Consider the following 24,574-nt stretch of genomic DNA (forward strand, 5'->3'; position numbering starts at 1 on the left):
TATATTAATAAATGAAAGGCTTGTTGGGACTGCTGTGGCAGATATAAGTTCAATTATTATATCAGACCATGCTCCAATTTCTCTATCCTTATCAATGGGTTCGGCAAGTAGAAATGGCCCCTCATATCTTTTCCCTAAATATTTATACTGTAATCCTAAATTTCAGAATTGGTTAATAGAGGCCTGGAAAAAGTATGAATCCTTGAATAAGAATTCAGTTAAAAGCCCTGAGACATACTGGGAAGCTTCGAAGGCGGTACTACGCGGTGAAATAAAGGCATATTTACATAAGATATGGAAAAAAAACCAGCTCCGGGAGGGACAACTAACAAATCAGGTATCAAATGCATATAACACATACCTACATATAGCTTCGCTATCTAATTGGCAGAAATATGCTAAAGTAAAAAAAGAAAGAGACATATTCTTCCAACAAAAAGCTGCCTACATGGTGGATAGGTCTAATGCAAGGTTATATAAGTTTGGAGGAAAGATTGGTAAAAACTTAGCTAATTTAGTTAGACAAAATCGGGGTTCTAACTCCATATCTGCAATATCAGTCAATGGTAGTCGTTTAACACAGTCTAAGGACATAAGCAAAAAATTTTTAGAATATTACACCCAAATCTTTTTATCTAAGGAAATCAATATGGATAACAAAAAAGCTTTTTGGGATACATGTAGGCTCCCGACATTGGATGAGGAAGCAAGCAAATCACTGTCTGAGCCAATTGATAAAGATGAAGTCATTCAGGCAATTAAAAGTAGTAAGTTAAATAAGGCCTCAGGGCCGGATACCTTTCCGGCAGAATATTATAAAATACTCACACAGCAAATAACGGAACCTTTATGTGATCTATATAATGCATATTATCTGCAAGGACATCCTATCTCGGGTAATTTCAGTGCCTCCCTAATAGTGCTTATTTTAAAGAAGGGCAAGGATGCAGAAAAATTAGATTCTTATCGTCCTATATCCCTGCTCAATGCCGATTATAAACTATTAACAAGCATTTTAGCAGCTAGATTACAAAAAAATTCTGGTTAAACTTATCCATCCAGACCAAACTGGTTTCTTAAAGGGCAGATCCCTATTTTCAAATCTAAGGAAACTATTATTAACAACAGAATATTACAATATTAGGAAGAAATCATATGAGGCTGATAGGGTAGACAAGGTTATCATTGCTCTCGATGCCGAAAAGGCTTTTGATTCCATTGGTTGGGATCACTTATTTACCACAGTGGAACAGTTTGGTATGAGAGGTGCCTTTCTGTCGTTTATACAAGCACTATATAAGAATCCAAAATCTGCCCTAATTGTGAATGGCGGGACCACAGAATGGTTTCAACTGGCGCGAGGCACTCGACAAGGGTGCCCACTCTCCCCACTACTCTTTAATCTTTGTATTGAACCACTGGCGATAGTATTACGCAATACCATCAGGGGGATTAGACTTGGGGAGACAGACATTCAAATCTCCCTTTATGCAGATGATTTGCTTGTATTCCTCTCCAATACTAAGGAGAACATTCCGGTATTACTGAGCATATTGCAGCGATATGGTTCATTCTCAGGTTACACAATAAATGATAATAAATCAGAGATTATGTGGCTAAATAAGACCAGAGACTCTCTGGGGGCTGTGCCCTTTAAGGAGGTTAAAATGATTAAATATCTAGGAATCAATGTCACAAACTGCCCCGAAGAGTGGTACCGAGCTAATATCGATGGTGTCATTAAGAAAATCCTAGAGGATATCTCTAGATGGACATCATTTACATTAACATTAGCCGCCAAGATAAATCTCATAAAAATGATCGCATTGCCCAAACTTCTGTATATAATGCAGAATATCCCACTGTTTCTACGTAAAGGAGATATAAATGTATTAAATTCGGCTTTTAGGAGATTTTTATGGGGAAAAACAAAGCACAAAATGTCGATAAAAAGATTATCTCAATCCATGGAAAATGCAGGCTTCGCTCTTCCCTCAATATATAATTATAATCTGGTCTGCTTGATGAAGATAGTTCCAGATTGGTTATTAGATATGGATCAGCTAACGCCTCTGGATGTAGAAGCTGGCCTTTTTAAACCGTATAGCCTAAAAGCCTTAATACATATGAGGCAAAGAGACTGGCCTCCTTTACTCAAAGTTATGTACACCTTTAGAAATCCTATCATAGCCTGGCAAAAATTATGCACGGCAGTAGATGTTAATTTTCAGTGTTCTAGATATCTACCAATCCAGAATAATCCACTCTTCCCCGCAGGTTCTGACACCGAAATTTTTACGAGATGGAAGGTAGGGGGTCTAGCCTACTTTGCACAATGTATTGATGAAGATAGACAAGTTATTCACACATTTGGCTCTTTAAAAGAAAAATATAATCTTCCTAACCGCGACATGTTCGGTTATTTTCAAATCAGGCATTTTCTCAACACTACAGCACTTGCAGATTTTTACATAAATTGGGAAATACTAACTAAAGCTCTGTCACGCCGTCAGCTTGGTAGAGCTTCCATATCTCATTGGTATAATATATTATCGAGTAAAGAAGGTGTCTATGGCATGGAACGGCTCCATGAGAGATGGTCATCAGACATCCCGCAATTGGAGCTTAAGACAATCCAAGAAAGTATTGACAGGGCTTGGTCAGCGACACCTCTGTTATCTTGGCGTGAATCTCATCTTAGATTAATTAATAGGACATATATTACCCCAGAGCAGTTAGGGAAGTGGAATAATAAGCAAAGATATGAATGTACACGATGCCACTACCTAAATGCCAACTTGATCCACTGTATCTGGGCATGTCCCAAAGTCAAACAGTTCTGGGCAAAAGTTTCATTTTGGCTTTCAAAAATCCTAAAACTTAAAATTTCTTTGGAGATGGAGGAAATCATCTTTCTAAGGCAATACGATGATAGGCAGGGAAATATAAAGTTTGTTAATTTCATAATTTTAGCCGCTAGAAACATTATTTTTTCTTCCTGGAAAGCTAATAAAGGTCCTATGCTCACCTCTCTTTTGAACATATTAGACTCTAAATTAATTTATGAACAATATGAGACGCAGATATCCTCTGAAAAAGAAATTGCCAAATTTTTCAGGAAATGGGGAGATTACATTCTCTCCAATACACTGGAAGTTCAAAAAAGCCTCATTGCTCCCTTTAAACATTCTGAATGGATTCAGAATGCTGTATTGAGAGGGGAATTTAGCAGTGATGTAATCACTTAATTTTTGTTGGTCTCGGTTTCTTGGAGAGGGGGGGGGGGAGGGGGAACTCAACCCAAGTCCCTCCTCCTTTTTTTTTTTTTTTTTTTTTTTTTTTCTCTTTTTCTCCCGCTCTTCTTTTTCTTCCTTTCCCCAGTTTTTCTCTCTTCTCTTCGTACTTTTTGTATTTTTCCTTTATCGGCACACAATATCTATGTTGGCTTATTGTTTGTTTAAAAAGATGAAAATGTTTTGAGGCAAAGGTTTCTCAAATTCTACTCCAAGAACTACTATTGGATTAGGTTGTAGAACTCGGTACAGCATTATGTATTTAATACCAAATTACGAAATTTGTCCACCATTTATTGTATTACCTGATTCATTTTTTTTCTCTGTGTATCCTGACCCTCTTTTCAATCAATAAATAAAAAATTTAAAAAAAAAAAAAAAAAAACAGATCATAATTTTATAGCATTATTATTATTCTATAACATGCTAATAATTTTATTGGTGATACCATCTTTTGATATCATTAGAGTTGATGTCAGGTATATGTCTCTAGCTATTTTAGCTAGAAAAGCTTTATGGATTAAACTTGGAATGCTGATATGTCTTCTAAGTCAACTTTGCTTTCCTTTTCTTTCCAGGGTAAATAATCATTTTCGTTCCTTTCCTCACAAGGAACAAAAGCCTGATCCTTCATCCTCAGGAGCGGTATCAGTTTGGAAACTATTTCCAGTTTGGAATATATCCAAGCCTTATAGAAACCTATAGCCAGCTCCTAAGTACCTATGAAGGTGCGGCCCTTATTCCAGCTCAGCTGGTATGGGGCAGATTACGTTTTCTTCAAAGAAATTTGGATCAATTCCGTTCTCAATCTCTGGTTTCAGAACATTGTTTCAGAAAGGTACAGAATTGGCTTCAAGTTGAGGCCTCCTGCTAAGAGATTTTTTTCTTTCCCGTGTCCCAGTTAACACAGCAAGGCTCAGCATTTCTGAAATGTGTTTCAGATCTAGAGTTGGCTGGAGTAATTATGCCAGTTCCAGTTCTGGAACAGGGGCTGGGGTTTTATTTTATCTCTTCATTGTACCAAAGAAGGTCAATTCCTTCAGACCAGTTCCGGATCTATCATTATTGAATCGTTATGTTAGGATACCAACATTCAAGATGGTTACTGTAGGACTATCCTGCCTTTTGTTTAGCAAGGGCATTATATGTCTACAATAGATTTACAGGATGTATATCTGCATATTCCGATTCATCCAGATCACTTTTAGTGTCTGAGATTCTCTTTTTAGACAAGCATTACCAGTTTTGTGGCTCTACCGTTTGGCCTAGCCTCAGTTCCAAGAATTTTTTTCAAAGGTTCTCGGTGCCCTTCTTTCTGTAATCAGAGAACAGGGTTTTGGTATTTCCTTATTTGGACGATATCTTGGTACTTGCTCAGTCTTCTCATTTTTGAAGAATCTCATACGAATCGACTTGTGTTGTTTCTTCAAGTTCATGGTTGGAGGATCAATTTACCAATCAGTTCATTGATTCCTCAGACAAGGGTAACCTTTTTAGGTTTCTAGATAGATTCAGTGTCTATGACTCTGTCCTTGTCAGACAAGAGAAGTTTAACATTGATATCAGCTTGTCAAAACCTTCAGTCACAATCATTCCCTTTGGTAGCCTTATGCATGGAAATGTTAGGTCTTAGGACTGCCGCATCAGATGCGATCTCCTTTGCTCGTTTTTACATGCGACCTCTTCAGCTCTGTATGCTGAACCAATGGTGCAGGGATTACTCAAAGATATCTCAATTAATATCTTTAAACCGTTTTTACGACACTCTCTGACATGGTGGACAGATCACCATCGTTTAGTTCAGGGGGCTTCTTTGTTCTTCCGACCTGGACTATAATCTCAACAGATGCAAGTCTTACAGGTTGGGGAGCTGTGTGGGGGTATCTGACGGCACAAGGGGTTTGGGAATCTCAGGAGGTGAGATTTCCGATCAATATTTTGGAACTCCGTGCAATTTTCAGAGCTCTTCAGTCTTGGCCTCTTCTGAAGAGAGAGTTGTTCATTTGTTTTCAGATAGACAATGTCACAACTGTGGCATACATCAATCATCAAGGAGGGACTCACAGTCCTCTGGCTATGAAAGAAGTATCTCGAATTTTGGTTTGGGCGGAATCCAGCTCCTGTCTAATCTCTGCGGTTCATATCCCAGGTATGGACAATTGGAAAGCGGATTATCTCAGTCGCCAAACGTTGCACTTGGGCGAATGGTCTCTTCACCCAGAGGTATTTCCTCAGATTGTTCAAATGTGGGAACTCCCAGAAATAGATCTGATGGCTTCTCATCTAAACAAGAAACTTCCCTGGTATCTGTCCGGATCCCGGGATCCTCGGGCGGAGGCAGTGGATGCATTTTTCACTTCCTTGGAAGTATCATCCTGCCTATATCTTTCCGCCTCTAGTTTTTCTTCCAAGAGTAATCTCCAAGATTCTGAAGGAATGCTCGTTTGTTCTGCTGGTAGCTCCGTCATGGCCTCACAGGTTTTGGTATGCGGATCTGGTCCGGATGGCCTCTTGCCAACCGTGGACTCTTCCGTTAAGACCAGACCTTCTGTCGCAAGGTCCTTTTTTCCATCAGGATCTGAAATCCTTAAATTTAAAGGTATGGAGATTGAACGCTTGATTCTTAGTCAAAGAGGTTTCTCTGACTCTGTGATTAATACTATGTTACAGGCGCGTAAATCTGTATCTAGAGAGATATATTATAGAGTCTGGAAGACTTATATTTCTTGGTGTCTTTCTCATCCTTTTTTGGCATTCTTTTAGAATACCGAGAATTTTACAGTTTCTTCAGGATGGTTTAGATAAGGGTTTGTCCGCAAGTTCCTTGAAAGGTCAAATCTCTGCTCTTTCTGTTCTTTTTCATAGAAAGATTGCTATTCTTCCTGATATTCATTGTTTTGTACAAGCTTTGGTTCGCATAAAACCTGTCATTAAGTCAATTTCTCCTCTTTGGAGTTTGAATTTGGTTCTGGGGGCTCTTCAAGTTCCTCCGTTTGAACCTATGCATTCATTGGACATTAAATTACTTTCTTGGAAAGTTTTGTTCCTTTTGGCAATCTCTTCTGCCAGAAGAGTTTCTGAATTATCTGCTCTTTCTTGTGAGTCTCCTTTTCTGATTTTTCATCAGGATAAGGCGGTGTTGCGAACTTCTTTTTGATTTTTTACCTAAAGTTGTGAATTCCAACAACATTAGTAGAGAATTTGTGGTTCCTTCATTATGTCCTAATCCTAAGAATTCTAGGGAGAAATCGTTGCATTCTTTGGATGTTGTTAGAGCTTTGAAATATTATGTTGAAGCTACTAAGTCTTTCCGTAAGACTTCTAGTTTATTTGTTATCTTTTCCGGTTCTAGAAAAGGCCAGAAAGCTTCTGCCATTTCTTTGGCATCTTGGTTGAAATCTTTATTTCATCATGCTTATGTCGAGTCGGGTAAAACTCCGCCTCTAAGGATTACAGTTCATTCTACTAGTTCAGTTTCTACTTCCTGGGCGTTTAGGAATGAAGCTTCGATTGATCAGATTTGCAAAGCAGCAACTTGGTCCTCTTTGCATATTTTTTCTAAATTCTACCATTTTGATGTGTTTTCTTCTTCTGAAGCAGTTTTTGGTAGAAAAGTACTTCTGGCAGTGGTTTCAGTTTGAATCTCCTGCTTATGTTTTTCATTAAACTTTATTTTGGGTGTGGATTATTTTCAGCAGGAATTGGCTGTCTTTATTTTATCCCTCCCTCTCTAGTGACTCTTGTGTGGAAAGATCCACATCTTGGGTAGTCATTATCCCATACGTCACTAGCTCATGGACTCTTGCTAATTACATGAAAGAAAACATAATTTATGTAAGAACTTACCTGATAAATTCATTTCTTTCATATTAGCAAGAGTCCATGAGGCCCGCCCTTTTTTTGTGGTGGTTTTGATTTTTTTCTATAAAGCACAATTATTCCAATTCCTTATTTTATATGCTTTCGCACTTTTTTCTTATCACCCCACTTCTTGGCTATTCGTTAAACTGAATTGTGGGTGTGGTGAGGGGTGTATTTATAGGCATTTTAAGGTTTGGGAAACTTTGCCCCTCCTGGTAGGAATGTATATCCCATACGTCACTAGCTCATGGACTCTTGCTAATATGAAAGAAATGAATTTATCAGGTAAGTTCTTACATAAATTATGTTTTTTGTTGCAGACTTTGTAACTCATTTATCTATGAGTCTCCGTGCTATATTGCCCCCCTAACAGGTGCTTGCTGATTACAAAAATATTTGGCACCTATAGGCACTTACCATTATTACTACTTTACCTACTATCTTGTTACTATAGAAATACCTTTACAGAATATATTACAACAAAACAGAGATTATCCAGTATAAGATTATTCTAAAATCCAACCAAGAGAGGAAATAAGTATACACCAGATTGCTATTCTATACGAAGACTTGATATAGTGTAACCAAATGGTAGATGCGATGACCTTATTGAGTATTTGTTTTTGTTTCTTTTTCTTTTCTTTTCTCCTTATTTTTTTTTGTTTTCTTAAAAAATATGCATGTATTATTTGAACTGTAACAATTGAATGATTTGTTTAACAAAAATGTGTGAATAAAAATTCAATAAATATAAAAAAAAAGAAAAAAGAATATTCTAAAATATAGGAACACTGGATAAGCCACTAAGCAAGATGGAAAGACACAGAGGGCTAGATTACGAGTGGCGCACTAATTGTAGTATGCGAGGGATATCGGCTTTTTCTCTGCTTTTTGCATGCAATGGAAATAGTGCGCATATTACGAGTTGAAAATAAACTCATTCACTCGAGCACAATCGAATTTAACGTGTATCGGGTTATCTCAACTTCAGAGCTCGTGTAAAGGGTGGGGGAAGAAAAATGTTGCATGAAACACAACTTAAATACATGTAAAAGAAGAGTTGCATTCATATAAACACTGTCTGAAAAATAAAAATTTAAAATGTTTTTTTTTTTAAAAAAGATTTAAGCTCTGAAAAATAGATGGTATAAAGTGTTTTTTTTTTAAATGGCTGCAAAGGGCTTTAACACACACACACACATATATATATATATATATATATATATACATACATGGACATGTTTAAATATGTGTATGTATGCATATATATGTGTATAGATGTGTGTACATATGTATTTAAAGGGACAGTATACTGTAAAATAGTTTTTCCCTTAATGTGTTACAATTGCTTTTTTTACCAACTGCAGAGTAAAAAATGTATGAAAATTAGCTTTTTAAGGTTCATTTCTGTATATTAAAGCTCTGATTTTGTGTTTTGAAGCCACAGCCTAATAAAATGGGTTGAGCTTGTAGGTATAATCAGATCTCATTACTGTATCACATTGTGCACATATACCTGCTTCTTTATCTTATATCTGTCCTTAAAACAATCACCAATACTTTGAGAGAACAATGGAAAATCAACATTGTATTACCTTATCTCTGCTTTATCACACTGGGAGTGTAATTTATTCTGCTGGCTGTGTTTACAAAGCTTATCTATAGCTGGTACGCGCGGCCACAAACTTTCAGAATAGGTGGGGATACCACATGCTAAATTAACCATTTCAAATGCCAATATAAGGGTAAAGGAGCTACTTGTAAACAATTTAATACACTCCAGCAGGTAAAGTCGGTCATTGGGAACAAATTAAAGGGGAGAACATTTTTGAGTAAACTGTCCCTTTAAGTATTTATGTGTTTTACTGTATATTTACTGTACATATTTCACATTCCAATGTTCTTCACTTATAGGATAACATACTTTTTATTGTAAATACGTATTTCTATGTATATATATATGCATTCCTGCACCTGTAGCTCTATTCCTATAGATATATATAGGTATAGATATGTATTTTACATTAACAGTAGAAGATATATATAGAAATATATCTATGTGAAGAACATAGGAATGTAAAATATAAGTAATGAGCATTGGAGTTCGCAACCTAGGACTCACGTGGTCGGGTTAGCTAACATAAAGAATTGCTATCTTCAATGTGTGTTTTTTGAAAAATTTAATAAAAAATATAAAAAAATATTAATAAAAATATTTTAGAGTATTATACATTCTGTAATATATATTTTACAGTATGAATAATATTATTAAATTATTTTACACATACACACTCACATTCTCTCACAAACACACTCTCACAAACACACAAACACTCATACCTACACTCATACATAAAGACACACACACATAAGTACAAAGGGCTAGATTACAAGTGGCACAGTATTTTTTTGTTTTTGCTAGAGTTAAGATTTTTGCGCTAGTCAGGTTGCGTTCGTATTACAAGTTCTAAAAAAACCCGAAATCGCGCAAATACGATCACATTTTCGCATTCCCCATAGAAATAAAAAAAAAAATTGCTTAAAAAAAAAAACTAACACCCATCGCGCAAACAACATAGCATATTCGCATTAGCAAATGTGAAATATTTACAGTAAACGCATGGTTAAATTATTTATTAAATATGAATATTGCATATATGTTTTATCATGTTTTCAAAGGGCTCTAATGCACTTACATATGTCTATATGTGTGTACATATATATTAATGTTTTTATATGTGTATATATGTCTGTCAATACATATATACACATATACATTAATATATATGTACACATATATAGACATCTGTAGCAATGTATGTGTATGTATCTCTATGTTAAAGTACTTTGGAAGGGTTTTTTTTTCTAACATCCGAAATCTCATATCTTTGGGACCTTATAACTTTTTGTGCAATATTTTTTTTAAAAAAATGTTTTAATAGACAGTGTTAATATGAGTATAACTGCACTTTGTAATGTATTTTTGATGTGTATTGTGCAACTTTTTTGTTTCAGAAAAAATCTGCCCCTCCTGAGCAGTGAGCTCTGCAGTCGCCTGGGGATTAGAACATTTTAAATATTTTAAAAAATAAAATAAAAAAAAATAAAAGTTGGACCACTAGTGTTAGTTCTGCCCTACACATATCCCCATGCTATTCCTCCCCTGAGTACCTGTGCTCTGTATTTGATGCCATTACTGGGGAGGTCAGGAAATCATATGTTAACATAAAAAAGAAAAAAAGATATATGCTGTTACTAAAACATTTAAACTTGTGGCTGACAGCTGTGCGCACTTTCTAAACAAAGATGTGTTTTGTGACACTTTTTAGTTTTGCTAAACAGTTAAAGGAGCAGTCAACACAGTAGATTTGCATAATCAACAAATGCAAGATAACAAGATAATGCAATAGCACTTAGTCTGAACTTCACATGAGTAGTAGATTTTTTTTCTGACAATTTTAAAAGTTATGTCTTTTTCCACTCCCCCGTTCCATGTGACAGCCATTAGCCAATCACAAATGCATACACATACCATGTGACAGCTATCAGCCATTCACAAATGCATACACACTTATTCTTGCACATGCTCAGTAGGAGCTAATGGCTCAAAAAGTTTAAATATAAAAAGACTTTGCACATTTAGTTAATGGAAGTAAATTGGAAAGTTGTTTAAAATGGCATGTTCTATCTGAATCATGACAGTTTAATTTTGATTGAGTGTCCCTTTAACCAGAGCTCTGAGGATGCGGTAATCAGGCTAGGATAAATAGCAATTGTGCTCAAGCGATCATTTTTACTCGTAATACTAGCGGTAAGCCCGACAAGTGCAAACACCCATGATAAACCCCTTATAGCTTTGCGCTTCACTTGTAATCTGGTCAATAATGTTTAAGGACTGTGCTAGTTTTTTTTTAGTGTAATATATAAATAAATTGAAGATCTAGGATATCTATTGATTCTATTGGCTTGGGAACAGTGTAAAAGAAGAAAAAAAGACTGTGCACCCCCAACACACTTTAGAACGAACTCTGCGCACAGTGAAAAATCACCTAATCACATGGGACAAAGACTAATCCCTGTATCACAGAGCACACAGCTCTAGCACAATGAATTATTCATCGTGTACAAGCACTGAATAATATAGCAACAGGTACTGAGAGCTTATAAAACAGTACACAATGACCACTAAATCATAAAACACACAGAGCAGAGAATAAAATCACACAGCATATACAAGAAAAAAACTGAATCTTGCATATGTATGTATGTATGTATTTACAACCATTCCTTCTGGAACCTGACCGTCACTGGATTTTCCAAAAGCAAATTTACTGTGACCGTGTAACGTTTCGGGGATAATGTATCCCCTTCCTCCATATATATATAAAACACACAACAGGGGTAATCAGACAGATAACACACAGGGACCTAAAATGGAATCAGACATCACAGAAACAAATCAATGAATCACTGACAACAAAGAGATAGAACAATGAATCTCATGACTTACAATGGTTTTGATCTGCCCCTAAAGCAGCCCATTTACTTACTAATGTATCTTTTTTTGTTCCCACCAAGAAAACAGAGCATGTTCCTGGCTCATTTTCCTTTAAAGCATCCTGCAGCCAGCGCCTGGAATATAAAGAAGCATATACAGATTCATGAGCAATAAGACCAAATTCTATGCATCAGCTACAGATATCCTCCAGGCAATCCAACCCATAACCCCTATTTATAATGCATCTATTCAGAGTCTGTTACATCTATATCAGCTGCATATCTTTTGACTCACCTTGTGTGCTCCAGGGTCTGGATGTCACCCAGATCAAACACAGTGATGATAGCTGAAAGAAAAGCAAAGAAAGGAACCTTAATCCTTTATCAGAGAATACACATCATCTAGTACTATACATGTAAACCCTAAAGAGCAGGTAAACTGTATATGTAGAAGTGTTAGTTGTATGTTCTATTGTGGTGTTACCTTGTTGCAACATCATGATTGTCTAATTTTAATGTCAACAGGTCTCACCTTGTGCCCCTCTGTAATAAGCAGATGCAATGCATTTGAATTTCTCTTGCCCGGCAGTGTCCCATCTAAAGGATAGAAAACGACAACAAAGATAACATTGTTAACTTAAAGGGACATAATACTCATATGCTAAATCACTTGAAACTGATGCAGTATAACTGTAAAAAGCTGACAGGAAAATATCACCTGAACATCTCTATGTAAAAAAGGAAGATATTTTACCTCACAATCTCCTCAGCTCAGCAGAGTAAGTTCTGTGTAAAAAGTTATACTCAGCTGCTCCCAGCTGCAGGTAAAAAAATAAAAAAATGAAGAAATGAACAGCAGCCAATCAGCATCAGAAGTGCTGAGGTCATGAACTCTTTTACTGTGATCTCATGAGATTTCACTTAACTCTCATGAGATTTGATAGTAAGCTGAATAGGGAAATAATATGAGAGTGCACGAGTCTCATCCCCTAAGCTGTCCCAGGACAGACATACTAATATGCTGCTTAGAAATCCTTTACAATGGGAGGTGGCTACTGAGAAACTTTTGAGGTAAAATATCTTTCTTTTTAAAATAGAGATGTTCAGGAGATGTTTTCTAGTAAGCTTTTTACAGCTATACTGCATCACTTTCAAGTGTTTAAACATTTGGGTATTATGGCCCTTTAAAGGGACATTTCAGCCAAAATTGGAATCCACATGGCTGCATTTTAGTTTTGAATAGAAGCATTTTTGTAATATACATGTATTAACAACAATGTTTTTAATAAAAACTATAGCTACTTTAAACGTGTATTTAAGTATACACTGTGCACCACCATTTTAAACACAGCACCTGCTTAGAGAGCCTAAGGTGCTTATACCATCTAATAATGACTCAATTTGTTAATTGCTTACATGACACAAGCCCCACTGTTGCTCGCACTGAGAGAAGAGGCGGCATTTAACGGCTTAGAAATCAGTTTATTAGCCTACCTAGGTTTAGCTTTCCACAAAGAATACCAAGAGAACAAAACAAATTTGATGATAAAAGTAATTTGGAAAGTTGTTTAAATTTACATGCCCTATCTAAATCGTGAAAGTTTAATTTTGACTAGACTGTCCCTTTAATTGTAATGCATGCGCTCTGAATGTTTATTATTTTGACAGTTCAAAAATTGCATTTGCTCTAGAAAAAAAAAATCATAAATCTCTGACTAGGTGCACAGCTTTAAACAGCATACATTGTAAGATATTGCCCCTAAATGTTATCTATTTTGTATATAACTTAGCTTTTTTACTTTCTCCAGTTATATTTATGTTTGCATGACTCTGAAGTCGACATTTTAAATTACGCACAAATAATTGGCAATAACATTTGAAATTTAAATAGTGAATCCCATTTCTAAACAAGTTATGCCAGTCACCCAACTTACATCTGGAGGTTAAATGGAATTCCCAAGATCTCAAACCGCTCAATTTCAAAATCTACACCAATGGTTGCTTTATAATCGCGGTCAAACACATCTTTACAGAACCTGCAGGACAAATATAGTCAGCATTATAAACAATAGACTAATTGTGGCTATGTTAATATTAGACTATTACTGAGGGAAGACAGTGGAGGAACATTTGAAAAAAAGGAAATAAATACAACAGAATTGTACAGAAAAAGATTGGCACAAAAAATAACAACTTAAGTTCAACAATTTACCTATTAATTAAACTGGTCTTTCCCACGTAGAGATCACCCACCATTACAACCTTAGACATTTTCAGCCTGTAAAGGATGCCATTTAATGTGATCATTAGAAATATATAATTTAACATGGACAAGCTACACAGTACACAGATGTGTAAAACAAACAGTTTTTGTATTGGATCTCTTAAAAAAATGCCAGCACTGCTCCACTTAGAAGCACAGTAAAGCCAAAATACACTTAAATGGATTGGATAGAACATCACATTTTAAAAAAACTTTACAATTTACTTCTATTATCAATTTTGCTTAGTTCTTTTGCATCCTTTCTTAAAGAGTGATCCTAGGTGAGCTCAGGAGTGTGCACGTCTTCTCGAGTCATCTGGCAGCAATTTTGCATCAATGTTTATAGCATTGAAATACATAGTTGCAAACACTGCTGCAACAGAATGCTATAGACATATGTATGCTCCTGAGCTAAATGTAGCCCACAATCGGCAAAAGCTGAACCAAAAATGGGCTCCTAAGCTTACTAAATTCCTGACTTTTCAAATAAAGATAGCAAGAGAACAAAGAAAAAATGATAATAGGAGAAAATTAGAACGTTCCTTAAAATTGCATATTCTATATGAATCATGAAAGAAAAAAATTGTGGTTTTGTATCCCTTTAAATTACAGGAAAAGGCAACAAAATAAATAATGAAAGTATACTGCAAAGTGTTTAAAGGGACAATCTAGTCAAAATTAAACTTTCATGATTCAGATAGGGCATGCAATTTTAAACAACTTTACAGTTGACTTTTATCATTAAATTTGCTTTGTTCCCTTGGTGGTATTTTTGAAAAGCTAAACCTAGCTAGGCTCAGACTGATTTCTAAACCGTTGAAAACCGCCTCCTAGCTCAGAGCATTTTGAAAGTTTTTCACAGTTAGACTGTGCTAGTTTGCATGTGTCATATAGATAACATTGTGCTCACTCTCGTGGAGTTATTTAGGAGTCTGCATTGATTGGCTAAACTGTATGTCTGTCAAAACCACTGAGTTAAGGGGGCAGACTGCAGAGGCTTAGATACAAGCTAATCAAAGAGGTAAAACATATATTAATATAACAGTGCTGGTTATGCACAACTGGGGGATGGGTAATAAAGGGATTATCTATCTTTTTAAACAATAAAAATTCTGGTGTAGACTGTCCCTTTAATGTTGCTTTAAGGAGAACACTGTCCCTTAGCAGAATCCTAATAATTGCTCCCCTAATGTTGTTCACTCCTTGCTCCCTGTACATCACTTCCCACAATATGAGAACTTTGAGCAAATTTCTTGTGGATCCCCTAATCACTCAAAATGCAACACCATAGTTCTAATGAACTTATTGTGGTAAAACACTGCATATGATATTCCATGGCCTTTATCTCCACTTACCCAATGTTACGCTGTGAACAGGCGGCCTTCACCTGGGCATCAAATTCAGCTTTATACTGGAGGCAAGCTTGAGGGGTGTAGCACTGGCAGGGAGGGAAATGGATCCTGGTCACATTTATGTGATAAATTAGATTACTAAAACAAACTAGCTGTGTATTTAATGTTTGTGCTGCCTTTGGCACTGAGAAATCTGATGCCCCCTACGCACAATCTCAATTATTTATTAACTGCAAATGTTTCTCACAACCAAAGGCCAGGGATGCCTAGACAAGTCATGAACCCCACAAGACAAGTGAGGATTATTGATTCGTAAAATAAAGAATTCAAATATTTGGAGGGCATAATAGTAAATAAGGCATCATGCCACTGAACTACCCTTTAAATGTGCCCAAATCATGCTGTCCCAAGCACAGGTCTAGTTGTCTTGGCCAAAATATAACAGTGACAGATGTACAGTAGGGGATCATTTTTTAAAACTGAACTGCTCAGCTGTAAAATGTACAGGGAGGTGATGTTAATGGTACCATGCATCACCCGCTAAAGACAGGAAGGGACTTACCTTGGGCATCTGGGAGATCACCCTGTCCCTGCTAACAGGTGGCACTGGCACCTGTATGTTCTGCATTGTGTGTAGCTTTTCACGGAGTGACACTGCACAGAGGCAAGGAGAAAGCTGGAATAAGAGCACCCGGCATCTGGGGAAACACTCAGTGAAATAAGAGGAAGTGATCAGGGTCTGTTTGCAGTGGTCCCTCACGGCACTGTTTACAGGTCGCAGGGTCCAAAACCGCGTCACTGTTACCATGACAATAGCCGTGCAAACAGAGGTGGGCAAAGGGCGTGGCCATATTGCATATGGGCGTATTTTTTACTGACTGGGCGTGGTTTCGCGTGGATAGGCGTAGTCTTGCACAGTCCCTGCGACTTGTGGGCGGGGTCACACCGCTAAGGGTAGAATTCCTATAAGAACAGGTCGGTGTTTTATCATTCTATAAAGATTTCATGACTTTGCTTTGGCAACCAAAATGTTAAATTACTGTATGCTGTATTAGCAAACGGCAATAAAATTGGGCTGTATGGTTTTATCGCCAGCAGAGGGCGGCATAGCAGCACTTTGTGAATACTGGCATGGCTCTCGCCTAGTTCGAAGCATCCCATCTGGTTACCACGGTGACGCTGATGCAGTAGGAGGTGTTGAATACAGCTGAATATGTAGCACATCAAATGCGTTCAAAACAACGATACAAATTAATATTGCCCCTAGATATTCTGTTTTATTAAGCAAAAGCTAATTATACTGTTATCAAATTTAATGTAACCTATTGGAGAAACCACTCACATACAAACACAGGTTCCTCATCTACACTAGATCCCTACCACATATTACGTAACTACCTGTGATAGAACGTCATATTAAACGTAAATTGGAATTCTCGCAAAGTACGCTGGGCTTCTAGTTGCCTAGCAACCGCTGCACGCGGAAAATTTCAGAGGCCAGAGAAACCGCAAGTGGAGGGCACAGCCGCTAACTACTCCAAGCGAACAGGAATAAGGTGACTGCAAAGACTTTCTCTGCACTGCCAACATATAGGCACCAACTTACCTAGCCCTCTCCCATACCTGGCCCAGGTCATCTCCACAGTAATTACAGTTTCCCCTTATTTATTATACACAGAGAGCACCGTGCCACCAATAGCCTGTACCGATATACACACAACACTAGCTGTCTGATTCTATCAGCACTGACACATAACAGCCTCAAAACACCAGCCCCTACTGACAAGAGACAGTCTGCACCATCAGCCAGTTCCAATTAGCCTTATTATTATCGGTTATTTGTAGAGCGTCAACAGATTCCGCAACGCTATAAACAAAGGGGAGTATAAAGCGGGTAGAGGGGTAGAGCCTTAGCATACACTTAGCCCCAACAGTCCCAGTCAGTCGTCATAATAGTATAGACACATCCAAGCCTGCACAAGGAAGTTGGTTTCTTATTCAAGCTGTTTCCTATTCGTGATATTCTGTTTCTTATTCATGGAAGTTGGTTTATTATTAAAACATTTTTTGTCAGACTGCTTTAAATTGACTTTAAAATAAAAATATAGGTTTTCATATATATGATTCATATAATTAAGTTACACAGAGGTGAATTCCCATTATACAACAATTGTATATACAAACTGGAAAAAGGGGCATACGTTGGCACCAATACAAATATTACAATTTTGAATAAGTAACTGATATTTTCAAAGGGTTAATGAAATCGGGCCACTGATTTTACTGTTAATATATGTACGGTAGAAACCCCCCAAAATGACACGCAATTGTTTTTAGCCTGGCACAATGGTGTTTTGGACAGATAAATCAATGCCAATCCTGGCATAGATGCTGTAATTGCCATTTTTGAATAGGTAACTGATATTTTCAAAGGTTTAATGACAATTGGGCCACTGATTTTACTGTTAATATATGTAGGGTAGATCCCCCTCCATGACACACAATTGTTTTTAGCCTGGCACAATGGTGATTTGGGCAGAGAAATCAATGCCAATCCTGGCATATGTGCTGCAATCCTCATTTTTGAATAAGTAACTGAAATTTTCAAAGGGTTAATAACCATTGGGCCACTGATTTCTCTATGAATATACACAGGGTAGATAACTTTCCATGTTATGCAATTGTTTTTAGCCTGGCCCAATGGTGTTTTGGGCACAGAAACTGATGCCAACCCTGGCATAGGTGCTCTAATTCCCATTTTTGAATAACTAACTGATATTTTCAAAGGGGTAATGACCATTGGGCCACTGATTTTGCTGTTAATATATAGGGTAGACCCCCCTCCATGACATGAAATTGTTTTTAGCCTGGCCTAATGGTGTTTTGGGTACAGAAATGTATGCCAACCCTTGCATAGGTGCTGTAATTCTCATTTTTGAATAAGTAACTGATATTTTCAAAGGGTTATTAATCATTGAGCCACTGATTTCACTATGAATATACACAGGGTAGATACCTCTCCATGACATGCAATTGTTTTTAGCCTGACCCAATCGTGTTTTGGGCACAGAAATGAATGCCAATCCAGGCATAGATGCTGTAATTCACATTTTTGAATAAATAACTAATATTTTCAAAGGGTTAATAACCATTGGGCCAGTGATTTTACTATGAATATACACACAGTAGATCCCACTCCATAAGATGAAGTTGTTTTTAGCCTGGCCCAATGGTGTTTTGGGCACAAACATTGATACCAACCCTGGCATAGGTGCTCTAATTCCCATTTTTAATAAGTAACTGATATTTTAAAAGGGTTAATGACAATTGGGCCACTGATTGTACTGTTAATATATGTAGGGTAGATCCCCCTCCATGATATGAAATTGTTTTTAGCCTGGCCAATAGTGTTTTGGGCACATACATTGATGCCAACCGTGGCCAAGGTGCTGTAATTTCCATAGTTTAATAAGTAACTGATATTTTCAAAGGGTTAATGACCATTGGGCCATTGATTTTACTGTTAATATATGTAGGGTAGATCCCCCTTCTTGACATGCAATTGTTTTTGTTGTTGTTTTTTTTAAGTTTCAAAAGGCTTTATTGAAAAATGTACAAATGATACATTCAATGAAAAATACAGATAGTTACATATGCAACGGAGCTCTGCTTTCTTACAAACATTAAACAATGACAGTTTCTAATTTGCATTGGTTATATACAGTTGGTTGCTAGCAGAACTTGGTTATGGATTTGCTGATCATTGTACGTGCAACTTTAACATGCATAAGATATTACCTGAATGAGTGGTGGAGCTTAATGTGAAACAAAAAGTAGATGTTCCTGTAGAGAAAGACATATGTGTTTTGCTTGTTGGGCTATGGAGGTGGCCCCCTGACCAGTTTAAGAGAATGAAGCGCTGCTTCAAGTCTGTTGTTGGAATGGGATAGGTGAGTTTGGGATCGGGAGAGATGGAAGGGTGCTATTTGTGGGTGCGGTGGGTGCCGAGTTAAGATTCTTACCATAGGAAGCAGATGGAATGGTAATCGTCTATTCTTTTGTTGCGAGTATAATTATATTTCTCCAGTTGGAGGGATTGGGAAGTTGATTCCCTCCAAACTTGGATAGGTGGGAGATTGTGACTTTTCCAATTCTTTGGAATTAGCTTTTTTGCCGAATTTGTCATGATGGTCAATAATGTTAGGCGTAGTTTACATTTTACTCGGGAGAATTTGTTGAAAAGGAAAAACCATATATTAAGCTCGAGGGTTGTGGATAAGATCTTCTCAAACTCAATTTTGATAGTTTCCCAATATGTCTGGGCGGTTGGGCATGGTGATTGTCGGGAGGCTTGTTGGCAGATTCCTTTTGTTAGGAGTTAGCTTCCGAGGTGGGGGGTGTATAATAATTAATTTTCTAGGAGGATCCATTCTTTATGGCTCGAGTGTTTACACCAATGTATAATTCTGGTGTAGAAGGAGGCACGTCTGTATTGGGCAAGATTTGGGATCCCAAGGCCATTTAGTTCCCTGGGGCAGTAAAGTATGGCAGTAGCTATTCTAGGCCTTTTGTATTGCCATATATAAGAGGTGAGGGACTTTTGAAGATTGTGGATTAGTGGTTTTGGAATTGGGATCCGTAGGGCTTGGAATAAGTATAATAGCTTAGGAAGGAGAATCATTTTGACCAAATTGATCCTTCCCAGCCACGAAATTGGCTTACTATTCCATGATCTCGTAAGGGCTTGTATCGTTTTGGCTGTAGCTCTGTAGTTAGCATCAAGTGTTACCTGGGTGTGTGAGGATATGTGGACTCCGAGGTACTTTATGGAATTGGGTTGGATGTGAAAGTGCGCGAGTGATTGAATTGGTTTAAGCTCAGTTGCGCCTAATCCGATTGTGAATAATTCTGATTTAGAAATCTTAAAATTGGAGAAGGTGCCATACATGTGGAGTGTCTGGAGGAGGGGGGGGAATGGATTTGTGGGGTTGTACAAGCGTGAGGAAGAGATCATTGGCATATAGAGTGGCTTTGTATTCTCGTTGGGAAATTGTGAATCCTTTGATGTCTGTGTTGCCTACAATGAGTAAGGCCAACACCTCCATTGCAAGAATGAACAGTATGGGGGAGAGAGGGCAACCTTGTCTCGTGCCATTTGTTATGTCTAATGGATGGGAAAGCGTGTCGTTTAATTTAATTTTGGCTTGGGGACTATTGTAAAGGGAGAAGATCTTTCCGGTAAAGGTTTGGTCGAAACCAAATTGTGTCAGTGTCGCCTGCAGAAATTGCCAGTTTATCCTGTCAAAGGCTTTCTCCGCATCCATTGAGATGAATGCGGAGGGGGTATTGCTGGTAGTGGCGTGTTCCATTAACAGTAACATTTTTCTTTTGTTGTCTTTGGCTTCCCTGAACGGGGTGAATCAGGCTTGGTTGGTGTGTATAATTGATGGGAGTATGGCATTGATGCGGGTGGCTAAGATTTTTGGCTAACAATTTGACGTCTGTTTAGAAGGGAGATTGGGCGAAAATTAGCTGGCGTAGTAGGAGGTTTACCTGGTTTCGGGATTACTACCACCTGGGCTTCTAACATTGATTGGGGAATGAATTAGCGTCAGTGACCTCATTAAAGAGTTGGGTGAGATAAGGTGAAAGTAGGGGAGAGAAAGTGTGATAGTATTTTCTGGTGAAACCGTCTGGTCCCGGGTTTTTCCCGTTGTTGAGCGATTTTATAGCCGCTAGAAGTTCAGGTTGGGAAATGGGGTTGTTGAAGGTCTGGAGTTGATCGGGCGTTATGGTGGGTAGTTGTGCGTGGGAGATATAGGTGATCAAGTCTGGGGAAGACCCCTGTGCTGGGGTATCTTTTTGGATGTTGTAAAGGGCGGAATAGTAGTCATGGAAGGATTGTAAGATGTCCTTTGTTGTTTTCAAGGTGACGGGAGGGTTGGGTATTTGTATTTCGTTTATGTATGATTTTAGTCTCTTTTTTTTTCAAGGCCCTCGCTAGGAGTTTGCCCAACCTATTGCTCTCATGGTAGAGCATACTGTTGGTTTTTGCGCGGAGTGTCTGATATTCGATTTGTAGGAAACCACCTGACATGCAATTGTTTTTAGCCTGGCCCAATAGTGTTTTGGGTACAGCAATTGATGCCAACCCTGGCATAGGTGCTGCAATTCCCATTTTTTAATAAGTAACTGATATTTTGAAAAGGGGTAATGACCATTGGGCCACTGATTTTACTGGTAATATATGTAGGGTAGATCCTCCTCCATGACATGCAATTGTTTTTAGCCTGACCCAATGGTGTTTTGGGTACAGACATTTATTCCAAACCTGGCATAGGTGCTGCAATTCCCATTTTTGAATAAGTAACTGATATTTTCAAAGGGTTAATAACCATTGGGCCACTGATTTCACTATGAATATACACAGTGTAGAATTCTCCCCATGACATGCAATTGTTTTTAGCCTGACCCAATGATGTTTTGGGCACAGAAATTGATGCCAACACTATCATAGGTTGTGTAAGTACCATTTGTGAATAAGTAATTTATATTTTCAAAGGGTTAATAACCATTGGGCCACTGATTGTACTATGGATATATTAGTGTAGATCCCCCTACATGATATGAAATTCTTTTTAGCCTGGCCCAGTGCTCATTAACCCTTTGAAAATATCAGTTACTTATTCAATAATGGGAATTACAGCACCTATGCCAGTGTTGGCATCATATTCTGTGCCCAAAACACCATTGGGCCAGGCTAAAAACAACTGCATGTCATGGATGGGGATCTACTCTACATATATTAACAGTAAAATCAGTGGCCCAATGATCATTAACCCTTTGCAAATATCAGTTACTTATTCAACTATAAAAATTACAGCACCTTGGCCAGGGTTGGCCTCATTTTTTGTGCCCAAAACACAATTGGGCCAGGCTAAAAACAATTTCATGTCATGAAGGGGGATCTATCCTATATATATTAACAGTAAATCAGTGGCCCAATGGTCATGAACCCTTTGAAAATATCAGTTACTTATTCAAAAATGGTAATTAGAGCACCTATGCCAGGGTTGGCATCAATTTCTGTGCCCAAAACACAATTGGGCCAGGCTAAAAACAATTTCATGTCATGAAGGGGGATCTATCCTATATATATTAACAGTAAATCAGTGGCCCAATGGTCATGAACCCTTTGAAAATATCAGTTACTTATTCAAAAATGGTAATTAGAGCACCTATGCCAGGGTTGGCATCAATTTCTGTGCCCAAAACACCATTGGGCCAGGCTAAAAACAATTGCATGTCATGGAGGGGGATCTACTCTACATATAGTAACAGTAAAATCACTGGCCCAATGGTCATTAACCCTCTGAAAATATCAGTTACTTATTAAAAAATGGGAAGTACAGTACCTATGCAAGGGTTGGCATTCATTTCTGTGCCAAAACACAATTGTGCCAGGCTAAAAACAACCGCATGTCATGGATGGGGAGCTACTCTACATTTATTAAGAAGTTAAATCAGTGGCCCAATGGTCATTTACCCTTTGATAATGAGATATAATTTAGAAGCGCACTAAAAATTAGTACAATCTTAAGTAGAATGCTGTGACTATTACTGTGCTATGTCTATTAAAACATATTTATTTTGTATCTATAAAAAGAGTAGTATTTCACAGTGTTAAAATATATAACATGGATCCATGTGTACAATGAGCTCTAAATATATATAAAAAAACATATAAAAACAATACAATAAAAGACAATATCATAGAAATGATGAACGGATCACGTTAGTGGTATGGTTGGTTAGTCCCAAAAAAGAGAAAAGTCTGTGATGGAAAGTCTATAATAAATCTGTGTAGAATCCTAAAGTGATGTTGTGTCGCAGATAAATGAATTCACTATGTAAAAATATCATAAATCCGATGCCTTGAAAATATCATAAATCCAATGCCTTGAAAAGGTGATAAAAGTGCAAAAATATAAAATGTAAAAGATGAAAAAAAAAGTGCAACAATGCAGAAATCCAAAAAATATAAAAATATAAAAATTTGTATCAAAATATCAAACTTGTAAAAAAGTGTTTTTTATGTGAAAAATGTCTTAGATAGTGATTCCAAAAGAGGGTGATAGGAAATCCTACTGGAGAATGTTGATTTTCTCAAAAGTAGATCCTCCTGTGTGATAGTGTGAAACCTAAAAATAAAAAGGAATAATAGTGCAATAACACTAAGGACTTTTTTTAAAAACAAGAAATAGGCTTACCATATATTGTCAACGCATTTCGGCCCTAAACATGGGCCTTTCTCAAGACTAAATATGGTGTGTAATGGTAGCCTATTTATATCCTATACTGACCAATAGTTAGTGAATCATTTTGGCGCCAAAATGATTGCCTGACCTTCTATGGGGATGTGCTTCCTGTCAGGTGACCCTTGTGTTTCCTGTCACGTGACCTTTATGTTTACACCGGTAATGGCCCTTTCATTATTAAACTATTAAATATTTCAAATAATTGGTTTACCGCCTTTCTTTTATATCAAATTGGTTTTCATCAATACGTGTATGTAGATATAGGAAGATGAAAAATATAAAAAGATTCAAGGGAATATAGTTACTTATTCAACAATGGTAATTACAGCATCTATGCCAGTGTTGACATCAATTTCTGGGCCCAAAATTCAATTGGGCCAGGCTAAAAACAATTGAATCTCATGGAGGGGGATCTACCCTACATATATTAACAGTAAAATCAGTGGCCCAGTGGTCATTTACCCTTTGAAAAAATCAGTTACTTATTCAACAATGGTAATTAGAGCACCTATGCCAGGGTTGGCATCAATTTCTGTGCCTAAAACACCATTGAGCCAGGCTAAAAACAATTGAATCTCATGGAGGGGTATCTACCCTACATATATTAACAGTAAAATCAGTGGCCCAGTGGTCATTAACCCTTTGAAAATATCAGTTACTTATTCAAAATTGTAATATTTGTATTGGTGCCAACGTATGCACCTTTTTTTTCAGTTTGTATATACAATTGTTGTATAATGGGAAGTCACCTCTGTGTAACTACATTATATGAATCATATTGTTATTTAAATAAAACCTATATTTTTATTTTAAAGTCAATTTAAAGCAGTCTGACAAAAAAAATGTTTTAATAAGACACCAACTTCCATGAATAATGCAAAAAATAAATAAATCAATGTTTGTATTTTCTATGGTGTACCTATTAAATAGTAGCACAAGCGTTGTTATTTCCTAAATATTTCAAAACAAACTTTAGTGTCCCAGTCAGTT

The 24,574-nt window shown here is 37.1% G+C and overlaps 1 protein-coding gene across 1 annotated transcript in view; it reads right to left on the minus strand.

Moving 5' to 3' along the window:
* Positions 1 to 16,015, minus strand: part of RAB36 (RAB36, member RAS oncogene family) — a 54,495-nt gene extending 38,480 nt beyond the window's left edge. Inside the window, exons 1-7 of the mRNA XM_053701994.1 lie at positions 15,829 to 16,015; positions 15,270 to 15,352; positions 13,864 to 13,929; positions 13,586 to 13,687; positions 12,184 to 12,248; positions 11,947 to 11,998; positions 11,705 to 11,786 (exon numbers count right to left, since the gene is read on the minus strand). Coding sequence (XP_053557969.1) covers positions 11,705 to 11,786; positions 11,947 to 11,998; positions 12,184 to 12,248; positions 13,586 to 13,687; positions 13,864 to 13,929; positions 15,270 to 15,352; positions 15,829 to 15,894 — 516 coding nt within the window. The 5' untranslated portion in view covers positions 15,895 to 16,015. The remainder of the gene's footprint in view (positions 1 to 11,704; positions 11,787 to 11,946; positions 11,999 to 12,183; positions 12,249 to 13,585; positions 13,688 to 13,863; positions 13,930 to 15,269; positions 15,353 to 15,828) is intronic.
* Positions 16,016 to 24,574: the final 8,559 nt, after the last annotated feature.

This window comes from Bombina bombina, chromosome 2 (assembly GCF_027579735.1).
Source record: "Bombina bombina isolate aBomBom1 chromosome 2, aBomBom1.pri, whole genome shotgun sequence".
NCBI classification, from domain to species: Eukaryota; Metazoa; Chordata; class Amphibia; order Anura; family Bombinatoridae; genus Bombina; species Bombina bombina.